Genomic DNA, 15,550 nt, shown 5'->3' with positions numbered 1-15,550 from the left:
ATATGGGGGGTTTACTGTATGTGTACTTTCTAGATCTGAAACATCAAGAGTAAGTGAATGGGTTTTATCTAAATATTATCATTACCAGAGTCAGTGACACTAAACATACTAGTAAGATTTCAAGTTAAACTTGAGCAACTTTGGTACCAAATTTAAAGGCACAACTCAAGTTGTTTAAATTCTCTCCACAAACCTTGGTGAGAATGCATCTACTGTTCCCATCAAGAGCCTTAGGACCGGAGTCTCTCTCAGATCCCCGGACGGGACACTCAATCTAACAAATGCCTTATAATCAAGGGGTCTAGTCAATCTAAGAGGGCAGTGCGCACCAGCCATTGAGAAACCATGGACAATCCACATGGAACAGACAATAGGTATAATATTTAAGCCAAAGGCCAAGTGCTGGGAGCTAGGAGGTAAATCAGCGCTGAAAAGAAAGCTGCGAGCATAAAGGTTTGAAAGGTATAACAGACGAAAACCTCGCAATTGCACTATGATCGCAATTGCACTATGAAACAATTGTTGGAAGAGGGTGCATAGCAAGGTGGATAAGAATATGAATGGAGGTACAGTAAAAGGGACGAGCCACCTGCCCAAATCACTGAAGCAAAAAAAAAAAATCCCAATTACTGGGCATGGCTCCATGGAGACACCATTCTTTGTAGCCAGTCCCCCCTGCTGTTACCAAGCATTATTTGCCAACTTTCTAATACTTGGTTAAAATGTCTTGACATAATACCAAGTATCTAACTGTAAACAATTCTCCTGCCATTTGCTAAGCAAACTTACCTGTCTCGGTCACAAGTATGCCTTCATGTGCTGGTACCTAACACTATATAACCTTTGATACCTCTGCTTTGGAGTCACAGCAAAATCCTGATAATGAATAGTTATTGCCTTGCATTTTATGAATCTGATTAGTCAAATTGCCCTCATCAATTTGAGGCTCCTTTGAAATGTACCCTAAAATTCATCTAGACTTCTTACTCCATCCCCAACACCAGGCTTGTAAAATAATCACCCTATTTTTTAAATTTTAGTAGCTAAAAATAGCTGCATGAAATTCAAGGCAACTTTTCTGGTCGTAGAAATTAACAAGGGTGACACTACATTTCTCATTAAATCTAAATTACTTAAAATCTGTCTGGGTAGTCAGTAGATGGAGACACTTTGACTCAAGGGAGGTGCCTCACTCTAGAGCTTTTTTGTGATTTATATTTTCATGGGAGATGATTACATTTAATATTATTTGGTAGGGAAGATTAACAGTTGAACAGGTAATCTGAACTCAGACTTTAGATTATGCAGCAATTGCAAGATCCCAAACCTAGAACCTAAAGGATGATTTCAACTAAATGAAATTTTTAAGACATCAAATTTACATCATTGACATTTTAAGATTTCCCACTAGCAGATTTTGAATTGCCTATAAATCAAGTACTTTTTATCGAGCTATTAATCCATTCTATACAAAAAGCAGCCCAAGCTTTGCTGATATGACCTGTCGATGCAAGATTCTTATTGCTTAAGATTTGCTTTCTTAAACACAATTTATACTGGCAATTTAATTTCCTTAACAGGCATCAAACAGCCTTTCAATGGTAACTAGAATGACGACAAATTTTCCACACTAACATACATTCTTCACAGTAATCCCATTGAGAGAACACATAAGAGAACAAGAACACGATGGCTCTTGCAGAAGGTTATACACCCAACCACACTGGCTGATGATCAACAGAGTACTCTTGTGCAGGAAATGGCTGAGATGAGGTCAACCAATTATACTTACAATTAATTGCAAATTTCAACTCTCTACTTATGTCCAAAATTCAACTCTCTTCTTTTGGGCAAAATTCAACTCTCTACTTTTGTGCAAAATTCAACTCTCTACTTTTGTGCAAAATTCAACTCTACTTTTGTGCAAAATTCAAGGATACTTATACTCCCAACTCAATTCCATCATAATTTTATTGGAATTGACAATTCAATGTCTACTCATCATCACCACTACCATCTTCATTCTTGGCTCCACCTCTGCGAGCATTCTTCCTCTTGACACGGCCAGGACGGCCACCACCGAAGGGACTCTTAAGCGAGAAGTCAATATGCTTCTGAGAATCCAACCTCACAATGAAAGAGGGGACATTCACGACTTGTTTGCGAACTCTGAAAAAGAGAAAATGGATACGTTAACAAACCATCTTCGTATCTCCAACAACTTCTGAAGGACATTTCAGAAGCATTTACAACTCTACAGTACGCCTAGTACAAGTTTAAAAAAAAAGTTAAATGGCAAGAATCAGCTTACCAAAATCAATTCAAGATCACCTCAACTAAAGGCGTAGCTAGGATATACCTAGACAAGTGGCCTTGATGAATACTTCTTACAAGTGGTTACCAGTTATCACCTCTATGATGATAACTTCATGCCAGACATACTTGTTGCAAGGACTTTTCACGAAAGATAGTAAAGACATTGCTAGGATATACCTAGTCAATTGGTCTTCAGGAACATGATTTAATGGAACAACTGCTATACCATTCAGCTGTAAATAAATGGTACCACTGTAAATAGCTAGTGAATCTTCTCTAAAAATAAACTGTAAATAGCTAGTGAATCTTCTCCAAAAATAAATATAGTCAAACAACTCGAGTTAAAGGCAGAAACCTTTCGATATTCAGAGGAAAACCATTTACATCATAATGAACTACAACCAATAAACCACTTACATCATAATGAACTACAACCAATTCAGTTTTTATTTGTGTTAAACTCTATTCATAACAAGGGAACATTATTTTATTATTAAAAATTCATCCAATTTAAGGTTACGAAACAGTAGTAGTTTACTGAAGTGACCTAGGCAAAATACTCATTTCTGGTTTAACCACTCCAGTACATGAAGAATCATATATGTACAAATAATATGAGCTAACCTAACCTTCTGTAGCTTACTATGGGCTTTATAAAGATACAAAGAGCTTTTTTTGTTAGTCCATGTCAGTGCTAAAACCTACAACTGCAGTATTCCCAAACCCCAAAAATCATGAGCAATTGTAGGAAATTACTGAACTCCAAATTACCTGGCAGTGAAAAAAATCCTAATTGGGAAAAACTTACACTAGTACACTACTTCCTCAAAATACTACAAATGCAACCCAGTTTCCCATTGCATTGCCATAATAGTCTATCTCCTATGTTATCCATATCGCACACTGGAAGGTTTACAGCCTGAAATTCGTTACATACCTGATGTGTCCTTGCTTGATTAGTACACGAGCATGGTGAATACTCTTAGCAAGACCTAATTTGAAAACCTGTGTTTGCAAGCGCCTTTCCAAAAAGTCCTCTGGCTTTAAACCCAACACGTAATCGAGCTTCATTCTGCTTTCCTCCAAAACACCAGTGCGGACTAGACGACGAAGGAGAGCATTACCTGGGGAAAAATCCAGTTTGACATTATTAATGCTGACTTGCATCAAATTTGCACTTTATAACACTGCAACACTGGTCCAAGTCTTAAAATTCATTCTAGAAATCCACCTGTCTCTCCATGCTGTTTATGGATTTATACATGCACTTTCAAAACTCATAAACATATTCCCAGGCATTTCATGCTCCCGTACATATGTTTTGAAGGTACAGGTAGATATTCCTGTAACTGCATACTTGTAATGCTGTGAAATGTGAATTCTCTCTCTCTCTCTCTCTCTCTCTGTGGTTCCTATCACACATTCAATGAGAGGAGAGATCCACTCCATTCTAATTGGTGAGTTAATATGGACTTGAAAATAAAAATGTAATGAGCACTTTCCACTGCTAAAATATTCACTGCACTGCTGACATACGAACTGTTTGCATTTATGATGTAACCTGCTAATAACAGTAATCACTGCTAACTACAATTACGTGAAATTCAGTTTTATACCAAATACCTGTAACGTTTTTTCAGTACTGATTCACTATGATACAGTATACTGATTTTTCAAAATACCATTTTTTCCATATGGTTCCTTCTGTAATAATAAATAAATTGTGACCTATCACCAGTAATGTGTGAATTAGCCCAACAATGACACCGTGTAAAATATGTTGATGCAGTTCTTGTGTTAGTAAAATGAAAAATAAAAAATTACGTCCATATTCTATGTTCATTTCAACACCTTTCTGTCTAGTGTATGTTCATGACTTCAAAGGGTATATAATTTCTTACAACATAGTATTTTCCGTATGTTCAAGACTTGAAAGAGTTTATAATTTCTTACAATTTTGCATGTTATTTTATTGGCCGACAAACTGGGTATGGCATATTGTCAAACATTTGCTATATAAAGTGCTTACATAGTGAAGTTATGTACAACTAGTATTTCAATCTTTTTACCATAATGTACTTCTACTGATATATCTTAATCACCAAAGTAATGTATATGTACATTACATAAATGCAAAATGCAGGCCTCGCACTCAAACATTCATCCAGCACTGCATATGATCATACATTAAACAATTTCAGCATGTTTGGCTAGATTGGAAGGACTGACTAACAGTTCGTCGATAGTTTTGATGAATTCAAAAAAGAAAAAAAGGAAAAAATATTACATTTCTCATGCAAAAACTAACCGCGGGGTTAGGTTCTTGCATGCATGTTGGAAGTCACTGCATCACAACTGGGAGACAATGCTGCTCCCGTATCGTCACATTTCCTCACTCGCAGGCCCGTCATTTGGTCTACACTATTTTTAATGCTTTGTTTTTTTTTTTACACATCATCTTGGAATATTTTTTTAATCTTGGGATTTCATTAAAAAAGTAATGAGTAACAGCACACACCTAAATGACTCAGGTCAGCCGTTAGCACGCCAAACCATGAAATTATGTTTTCGGTTTTTAGAATTTCGGATAAAGGAGTGTGAACCTGTAATCGTTTGTTTTACTAATTCAGTAAACCTGCCTTTAACACTGTTGCGTTCCCTCATCACACTATACACTAGCGAGTATTGCATCAATGATATTGTTCAACTACTTTTTTCTAAGTTTTTCTAAGTTCATTCTTAGAATGGTAATTAACTCATAGCCTTTGCATGGGAAATGTTTTAACATTTTATCCCTTTTTCTTTTATGAATTCACCAAACCTATCAACAAACTGTTAGCCAATCCTTCCAATCTAGCCAACCCTGAAACTGTTTAATTATATGATCATATGCCATGCTGGATTAACGTTTGAGTGCAAGGCCTGCTTTACATGCATTGCTGGGACTGCTGCTTGTAAGCACTGCCTGCTGCATGATGTTTTGTAAATTCTTGTTACTGTACTGTTTTCAATATTTTCCTGCTGTCTATCAATATCACAGCTATTGAAATGATTTTATTTGATTATTTTATTTTAAATAAATTTATTTTTGTACTTTAATTTTTACGCCTTTAGTATTGTATTTTATACTGTAAGGTTTAGGAGAATCACTGTACAACACAAACAGTTGTTTGTTTCAGAGGGCATCTGCTTACAAAACCAGGTTTTTGAATTTGCTTAAAAATAAAATAAAAAAATTGAACAGAAAAGTACAAATTCAAAAATAGAAAAAAGGAAATCGAAGGAAATTTTAATGAAATATAGACGAAATAAAACAATCCTTACGCTTTTACAGCACTTCAGTGCTTGGCTGGGGATCATCTAAGGTTTCTTCATATAATATGTGGCTGCTGAAGGGGTAGGGGTGGAAGGAGGTGGGGGAGCACTCTTCTTGGAAAACATACCGAGCTTTGTTTGATTAGTACATTTCTTCTTTTCTTTGTAAGTTCCTCTGTTTGGACGCATTGCTTCCTGTACTGTTCTCTCAATCTTGGCAAACCATTCTATGTTAGGGTCCATTTTCACCTATTTTCGTAGCCCTTGGTTTATCAAAGAAAAATGGCAATAATTCCTTCACAAAGAACTTTCTTTCTGGCTCTTCTTTTTTTTTTTCTCTGTTCTTCTGCTTTTCTTTCTTCTTCTATTATCAGGAGTTCTTCATTCATTAACTCTTGAACTACTACTGTCAAAATTTTGTCAATATCATCCGCATCACATTCAATTTACAGTTCGTTTGTCCATTTTAAAATCCTGCCTTTCTCACATTCAATTTAGAGTTCGTTTGCCAATTTTAAAATCTTGCCTCTCTCACATTCAATTTAGAGTTCGTTTGCAAATTTTAAAATCTTGCCTCTAACCACACTTAACTCTTCCTCACTATCAAAGCCATGAAAATCATGAATACTGTAAAGCACTTGTTACACTGCTTCCAGACGCTGTTCATACACTTAGCTGTGACCACCTCCCATGCTTTTGTTGTTTTTGATGCACTGATATTATATTCTTTCCAAAACTCTTTGTTCTGGGTCTGAATCAGTGGCCTTGATAGGTTGAGCAAAAGATATGTGCAGATAGTGAGTTTTAAATGTTGAAATAACCCCCTTGATGTGTGATTAGGGTGAATACACGCCACTCGTACATCAGGGTCTAGATTGTCTGCATGAGGATTTTGAAAGGATTCCTTTTTCCCGGCAATACTGGCGTGCAGCTGGGATGAAACAATTTAAAAACCAATCCTTGAATAAGGCCATCATTATCTATGCTTTACGACTGTATCGATAATGCATGGGGAGCATATGCTTGTTCATGTTTTTGAGAGCACGGGGGGTTCTTGACCAGGTAATTTAAGAAGGGTTTTAATTTGAAAACAGCAACATTCCCCCAAAAGCAGCAAAGAAACCTTTTAGCTTCATAACCTTATGCCCTAGCACGCTCTTAACTTCGCTAGATACATTAGTTCCTTCAGGAATTATTTTTTCCTGTCCAGGCCTGTTTCATCGCCATTTAAAATTTGTTCTGGCATATACCATTCTTCTTCTATCAAATTACCTAATCCACTAACGAAGTTTCTTGCACCTTCTTCGTCACAACTGGCTACCTCACCTTTTGCATCATGTTAGGTTGATGAAATCTCCTAAACCACCAATCACTTGCAAAAATTCTTGATTGTAACCCTCCCAAGCACATTGTTTTAACATTTCAAACAAACTTTTCACTTTTCTTTGCACTTCAGAAAGCATCACATTCACTTTTTTTTGGCCGATAATCTTCCAACCTAACACCAAGCATTTTTTCCATCTTGGCAATTGGGCCTTCACGTTTTAAGTGATAATTGTCGACTTCGTAGGAGCCCTGATTTCATTGCTGCTTTGCTGCAGATCTTTATCTTTAAGGATTGTTGACACAGTGGAATGGGAGAGCTGAAGATTGCAAGAAATGCTGTTGACTTTTCTCCACCCCCACATTCTTTAATTATTAACATCTTCAGGTCTGGAATGTGTAATAGCTTTTCTTGGCTTATTGCCAGAAACTCCACATCAGATTCAGGCTTCCTCTTAGCGACCATGGTGGAATTTACTGTTCTGCTGTATGTACAATACAGTACAGTTAACATAGTATGATGCTTCTCATAGGGCAAGGTACCTCAATCTGATGCTGCCTGTGTGATACGAGAGCTCTGACATGATGACACATTGCCGAGAAACTGCAGTCAAATGTCATACGGCAGTGTACTCTAAGACATCGGCACACCCAGCCCCGCTGCCAGAAGTATGGTTGCAAGTACGAGCGGTTGTATGTTGAGCAGGTTGTTACTTGTATATACTATCAACCTTGATGCAAGTCCAAATCACTGCTCATTGCTTTGAAGCATTTCTCCAGCAGTAATAAAATGCTTCTTTGTTGTTATTTGTTCCAGAATTAATTACTACAGTATAGATATTCAAGTGCATTTGTTTAAATTCAGTAACTGCCTACATAAACATTTACTGTTAAATATGACATTAATAGTCTGCTGTGTGATGTGTTAATAAATTCAGGGCCTGCAATGAAACTGTTGTGATGTGTTACAAATTCTCAACAGGAACAGACCAGTACGGAAGCGAACTGAACATACAGTTTAGGATAAACGGAAATTGAGAATTGGTAGGTCTGAAAGGTGTAACAGGAGGAAAACTTCACAGTTGCACTACGAGACATTTATTAAGGGAGGGTGGACAACGAGATGGAGAAAGATATGAATGGATGTACAGAAAAGGAATGAAAGAGGCTGCAGCTAGGGGCTGAAGGGACATTGCAAAGGACCTTTAGTAATGCCTAGAGTACACCGCATGAGGTGCACAGAGAGCGTTTAGCCCCTACGGGATACGTGAAACCCAAGTAATTTTCAGTCTAAAGGAAACACTATCCCACCAATAAGGCTGATTACAATTTCCACAGTCCTGAACACAGTATTTCTAAACTCTTACCTTGGAAAAGCCTTCTGGCATCTTTCTCATCTAAGGTCAGCAGTTCTCTGGCAGCCTTTCGGATTTTGGCGAGGAACATCTTGACAATCCACAGTTCCCTCTTGTTTCGGAGGCCATATTCACCAACAAGCTATCAGAAGGCAAAAAAGGTACACATTATCAGCATTGACTTTCTGTAAAACTTTCAATAAATACAACTATATCACATGTATAATTAACCTTTAAGCTTGTCAAAATATACATAAATATAAGCATATCTCTGGTATACAAACCAGAGCGTTTTATGGATGTATAATTCTCTACATGAACTGGAAACTTGTTGAAATCTGGTACATAATATTATTAGTGAGTAATGAAGGGGGAAGCAGGGTGGGGGGGGGAGAGGAGACTGCCCATTTGCTCACCCTTTTTCCTTCAGCATCAGGGAACAGTCCAGGTCATTTCAGACTCAAGTCATTTAGGCTGAACCTCAAAACAACAGAAGAAGCTGTTCTTGTTATTTACCATTATGTTTATGGTATTTACTGTCATTATTTTATGTTTTATGTACATCCCCAAGGGGCTGGTACTGAACACAGCACCCATTTTTCACGTTAACGTGCTTACGGACTACATGACTTACGGCCAAAATAACCTGAACTCTCAGGGACTATATGATGTTTGACATCAGACTGCAATAAGCTTGGGTTTGTATACCTAGTAAAATACAGTTTTCAAAACTTGGTATTTGTTCAAGGGAATAAAAACTACTGGCTTGGATGCTTACTCCTTTGATAGGACAGTCTCTTAGCTAATGGAATACCCAGAAATGACATGGCCCAAGTCACAACCATAGGGGATCAACGACACCTGTAATAACCTATACAATCTGGCATAGGGATACAAGTCTGAGCCAGAGCTGAGATGTGTCTCACCTCATGCTAGGAAAACCTCAGAGACCACAGAGCTGCACTAAAGATAGGGCAGCAATGACAGAAAGCAGCCAGTATTATGGTCAACCACAAATGGCTAGGTTCAGATAACTTTAAGACACCTCTGACACTCTCCAAGAGTGGAGGAGTAATACACCAATGATCTAAGCCAGGATATGTGATTATAATGTCTACTTGCAGTGTGGCACTCCAAGAGCATACTTGGCCTGCCTGCTGCCTTGCTGATATGATGGAAGAAAGGGGAGACACATCCAGTCTCTCATCCACTCAACCTATAGCTCTTTGCCATCAGCATACCCCAGGGAAATAAAAAAAAAAATAAACAATTTGTATTTTTCCTAACATGCAACCCTACACCTTCATATATAAGATTCACACGTGCTTCGCGTGACTTGGCTGAATGGAGACTGGTTCTACTTAAGTCCACTTGCTTCCTGCTTGCCCTAGTCTGTCCTGGTCTGATCCCACACGTCGTCAATTGCTTTCCAGCCATGGGGGTATTCATATCGGTACAGGTTCTGTGACATACCCAAGGTAAAATTAGGTAAAGGTAATCTGGCATTGCCAGACACCTGCCCTCTTTACTTAATACCCAAGTTTACCAAGCTCATAGTACAACTAGCCTGGCTTCTAGTGATCTTGCCCTAACAATACAACCATTCTTGGAAGACAAATCTAATGTCAACTACCACCTCATCAGGCTAGAGAGAAGGCATACTTAAAAGATATGCCATTTTGGCCTGAAAAGTCTGGTTCTCACTGATGCCATAAGCCTTTTACTGGGCAAAAATGCATCCTATCCATCTCCTAAATAACGTTCCCATAGGGTAGGAACCAAAATATCTAATCTCGTCAGAAACTGACAGGTTCTGTTTTCACCACATATACATGAACGAGACAGAGAAATCCCAACTTGTGTGAGTGCTATAGAAGATATAGGTATGCAGTTCATCAAGAGATTACACAGGAAAGGCTAACAGAACAGTCTGGAAGGTGAGACTTCAACCCAATATCTTAAAGGCTAGCAGAACAAGTCTGGAAGGTGAGACTTCAAACCCATTATCTTAAAGGCTAACAGAACAAGTCTGGAAGGTGATACTTCAACCCAATATCTTAAAGGCTAACAGAACAAGTATGGAAGGTGAGACTTCAACCCAATATCTTAAAGGCTAGCAGAACAAGTATGGAAGGTGAGACTTCAACCCAATATCTTAAAGGCTAACAGAACAAGTCTGGAAGGTGAGACTTCAACACAATATCTTACAGGCTAACAGAACAAGTCTGGAAGGTGAGACTTCAACCCAATATCCTAAGTCTCTTAAGGTGCTTGCACTGAGCTGTAGATGAGACATCCCACCCCAAAGGCAAAAGCTAACAAGGTGGCCAAACCTGTTTGAAGCTCCTACGAGTGTGGTCAACTATAAAAGGAACAGAGGTACATGGTCTTCAGTCACAAGACCTGGCGGAGCAACAGGCTTTCCCCACAGGACCTTGCCTCAATGATGGTCAATATGTAAGTTTGGAATCTGCTGAAGTGTCTCTCCCACCACCAAGAAATCCTACTTAGGACACCAATCAGAGATGGTCCAATTAGCCTTAGCCTAATCAGGTCTAAAATTGTTTCCAACAGAAGAGTAGGCCAAAGGGCATTCTCTGGGGAACTAATTCAAAAGAACCAAAGGGGAATATGGGCACCTAAAGGGAGCGGATGCCGAGTAGGGAGACTGGGGTAGGCATGAAAAATCCTAACTTTTCCTAGAATGTCGTGTCCTGAACTAACCAGACCTTACCTTCCTAACCTACAGCTCCATGACCTAACCAGTCTGGGGGTTTAACACCCTGGACCCCCAAAAGTAACACTGAATATCCGTATCTCCATATTCTAGTGACAAACACAATGTTGATCAATCAAACCAGCAGAATCAGATTATTATGCAGAAAAGTTGAAGATGTCTAGATTTTTCACTAGAGCTGATGGAAAGCACCCTTGACATTGTCCAAAACAGGAGAGCAATACACCAGGAGTCCTGTTTAACCAAATGGTGAACAGATTGATGACTAGAATTCCACATAAACTCAAAAGCCTGGGGCCAGTTGAGCACGATGGACATAGGTTCCAATTGACAATGAAAAATCCTATGCCACGTCCTTACCCAACCAGACCTTAGCTTCCTAGCCTAACCTGGGAGCAGATGCTGGGCAGGGAAAGAAGGAAGGAATATAGAATTTAGGCCCAAGGCCAAGCACTGAGACCTATGAGGTCATTCAGCGCTGAACCAGAAACTGATAGCTGAAGGGTCCGAAAGGTGTCACGGGGGAAAACCTTGCAGTTGCACTAGAATCAGTTGTTAGGAGAGGATGGAAAGTAGGATAGAAGAAAAAGAATATGAACAGAGATACAGTAAAAGGAATGAAAGGGGTTGAAGCCTAAATAACGCCTACAGTGCACCCAGGGTTGCCATTCGTACGATAAATATCGTACATGTACGATAATTTGGGCCTTTGTACGATGTACGATAGCACAAGGTATTGTATGCATTTGTACGATAATTCTGTTCCTCCTTTTTTTTATTCCAATTTTAGTATCTTTTATTTTGAATTTTTGGATAATTATATTTTCTTCAGTAATATTTTGTATTCAGGAGTAGAAATTAATAATATAATGTTTTGTTTTGAATAAATTAAGAAGATCCCATGAATGAATAACTGCTATATTCCTTTTGGCTTTGCATAGGCCTCATTTTAAGTATTCATTTTAATTACAAGAACTTTACAGGTGCAGCTTTTATGCATTAAATTTATTGGGTATCATCATGACATGTCTTACTGGTAAGTAAAATAGTAAGTGCCTAAATCAGCACTAAAAAATGTTTTATCCCTTTCTATTATTATATCAGTAGGGAAGTGTACGATAATTATACCAAATACGAAAGTTTCGAGGCCTGAGTACGACAATTCCACTAGAAAAATATGGCTACCCTGGGTGCACCGCACGAGGTGCACTGATGGCACAGGTCCCTACGGAGGATGCAGACGGGCAGGCATGAGAAATCGACCAAGAACATGGGGTAGTTTGCAGTTTACGTTGACGCCACCTAATGCCGTTTGTCCCGTCAGCCAAGTTATCTGCCAAGGCAAGTAGTTCCACATGAAACGCCATGTTCTCTACCTTTCTGGGGGGGTTCACCCCCCAACTAGGTAAGGACACGCCACACTAGGTTAGGTTAGGTTGGTTAGTTATGGTTTTGTCATTTTAGTATCGATTTCGTATGTTGGTATTCCTCCGCAACTAGAAAACTGGCAGACGACACCCGCGTCAACGTAAATTGCAGGCGCTCCTGAACATGTGATCTGGCACTGGCCACGACCTTACTAAACATTAACCTAACCTTTCCTAGCATGGAGAGAATATTAAATTTTGGACAAAGGCCAAGCACTGGGACCTATGAGGTTATTCATCGCTGAAAAGGAGAGTGGAAAGGTCTGAAAGGTGTAAAAGGAAGAATAATTAAGAGAGGGTGGATAGCAAGATGGAAGAAAGGGAGCTGAGGTTCAGTAAAATCAATGAGAGGGGCTGCAGCTAGGGGCAGCACAGACGCTGCAAAGAATCTTGGGTGATGCCTACAGTGCACTGCATGAGGTGCACCGACAGCACTAGCCCCCTATGGAGAAAAGGCATTTCTAGGTATTAGCTCTGCACGGACTGTATGGAATGATTCCATGAATACAAGACATTAGGGAACCATATGTTCAAGAAGGGATGGGCTAAGGAAATCTATTATAAAAGGAACCTTACCAACCTAACGGTCCCTCACCTAGCCGGGGGCCAGACCACCCGGTGAAGGAACTCCACTTTTTACCAAAAGTTTCTCTAAAACACTGCACATGCGCAACAGCAAAAATATAACCAGTTCTGAGGTTAATTACTGGGTAATTACAGTTGAGCGACAAAATAAAAAGTTAACTCTTGATAAGCAACCAAGATGTTTTGTATATAATATCAACCAAGATACTATGTGTACCATATCAATTACCAAGGTAATACCAGACAATGAGCTAATACTTAGTTCTACCTCGACTTTAATTAACCAGAGTAAATTTTCTTCTATGGACATTTTCGCTAATCAGCGAAATTACCAACGCCTAGGTTACCCTTGTCTCCCTCCTCAGCCATCTTACAGAGCCACAGGAATGAGGTGTTCATCAACACCCTTCACTTCAAATCTGGACTAAGAAAAACTTCCTTTCAACTGTAAAAATATTAAGAAAAAACTTACTTTCAACTGTAAAAATAAAGAAAAACTTACTTTCAACTGTAAAAATATTAATAAAAACTTCCTTTCAACGGTAAAAATATTGGCCTTGTTTACCAAATGGAATGAAACAATCTCGGCAGGCGAATTGTGAAGTGTCTTGGGGTGGTTTCGAACACGCCAATTAACTTTCCATTCAACAGACTTTGTCAATATGCCTTTCACTCAATTAAAACTTTTTTAATGAAAACATTCAAAATACTCGATACATCCCACGTTATATAATACAGAAATGCTTTACAATTACCCAAGATAATAATCAAGAACGGTTCATGGCGGAACCACCGGCAGCCTTTGGTATCTCTACCCGACACGGACAAAAACTGACTTAATAAAAGAACTTATTGTAAATGCACATTATAGAGCAAAACTCACCTTCAACTCTTGGTCGAGACGAGGTTTTTCAAAAGGTCTCCTTGGGGTGGAGTACCGTTTGCTCTGCACGAGTTTGATGCGATGGTTCACCATCTGCGAAGAGGGACATGCAAAACATATAATTCATCCATCGATATCATATGAATCGTCTTGTTCACATCTATAGCATATTACCTATCTAAATGTTTACATAAGGAATATCAATACACTGTACTAATTTAAGACATAATACGGGGATAACTCGGTAAAATTTGAATATTTACCTTGGGATCGGGCTGTCAACCGACGTCCGACGAAGAAAAAGGTCTAGGAAGGAGGTGGTGTTGCCAGATGCCGATATGTGTAATCTGCATTCTTTAGCGACTTTTGCTATATTATATATTTTGTTGATTTTTATTGATTTCCATTTTTATTTTATCTATTTAGGAATCTAAATTTAATATTATAGTTTTATTTATATCGTTCTGTTTCATTCCTTAATTCCACCCTTTTATAATTTTTAAAATACTTTAACATAAAAGCCTCATTGTTTAGCACTTTACGCTACATTTATCATCGCAGTCTTCTTCTTCGCGATAGCTTCAATAAATTACAAAGACAAATTCTTTCTACTACTAATAATAACACTTCTCGGTGCACATAAAAACCAAGTTTAATATTTTTGGGAAACGTGAAATGCTAACTGGAACACATTTGTAGTATTAATCGGTAATTTGGATTTTTTTGTTAATCATGAAAATAAATGCTCTCTAGCCTGAGATCAAGAGTAGTTCCTGGTTCTTCGATGCTCTCCCCAAAGCTCCAAACAGTGACCATTCTACTTTCACAGGTGCTGCACAAAGCCTTGTTATCTATGGATAGTTAATTCGTATGACTTATGATCTACCCTGGCGATGATACCCTTTTAAAACCTGTATTTCAGATTTCCTTGTTTTTATTATGAATCATTCTTTCAAACATTTTCCTTGGTATAAGCATAGTTCTTGGCCTCCTATTTGACGGAATTTTAAGGTCTTCGCCTGATTTTAAGGTGGTATCTTTGCAGGATATTGTGTGACACCCCACTGAAAGAGTGGGGTTTAATACTAGTTTAAATTTAGTAGCGAGCTGTCGGTAATTATTTAGTTTCCGGCTTTGTCTGTCGCCCGCACGTTTTTCTGTCCGCTCTTTTTGTTGTCCGCACTTTCTTCTGTCCGCCCTCAGATCTTAAAAACTACTGAGGCTAGAGGGCTGCAAATTGGTATGTTGATCATCCACCGTCCAATCATCAAACATACTAAATTGCAGCCCTCTAGTCTCAGTAGTTTTTTTTTTTTTATTTTATTTAAGGTTAAAGTTAGTCATAATCGTGTTTCATGGGACGCGGCTCACAGCATTCTACCGAGACCACCGAAAGATAGATCTACTTTCGGTGGCCTTTTCTGTACAGCGTATAATCAAATACGCTGTACAGAAAAGTCGATTGCGCTGAAGAAACTTTGGAGCATTTTTTACTTGTTAACTGTTAATTTTTATATTCCACTTTCATTGCATTAATTTTGCCACACATTCCTGTGTCTAGATAGATAATTACTTTCTAGTCTTTGATGGCAGTGCAAATGGTATGGCG

At 38.5% G+C, this 15,550-nt stretch overlaps 1 protein-coding gene across 1 annotated transcript; it reads right to left on the bottom strand.

The window, feature by feature from the left end:
- Window positions 1–1,953: 1,953 nt before the first annotated feature.
- Window positions 1,954–14,308, bottom strand: RpS9 (ribosomal protein S9). Its single transcript, XM_067128714.1, has 5 exons — window positions 14,205–14,308; window positions 13,942–14,034; window positions 8,322–8,451; window positions 3,254–3,440; window positions 1,954–2,169 (listed from the first exon to the last, which is right to left on the bottom strand). The coding sequence occupies exons 2-5, from the start codon at window positions 14,032–14,034 to the stop codon at window positions 1,995–1,997; spliced, it is 585 nt and encodes a 194-aa protein (XP_066984815.1). The 5' UTR covers window positions 14,205–14,308; the 3' UTR covers window positions 1,954–1,994.
- Between the last annotated feature and the right edge of the window lie 1,242 nt (window positions 14,309–15,550).

The sequence above is a fragment of the Macrobrachium rosenbergii genome, chromosome 27, assembly GCF_040412425.1.
Source record: "Macrobrachium rosenbergii isolate ZJJX-2024 chromosome 27, ASM4041242v1, whole genome shotgun sequence".
Classification (NCBI taxonomy): Eukaryota; Metazoa; Arthropoda; class Malacostraca; order Decapoda; family Palaemonidae; genus Macrobrachium; species Macrobrachium rosenbergii.
The sequence above is the reverse complement of the archived record's forward strand: the minus strand, read 5'-3'. Positions and strand labels throughout refer to the sequence as shown.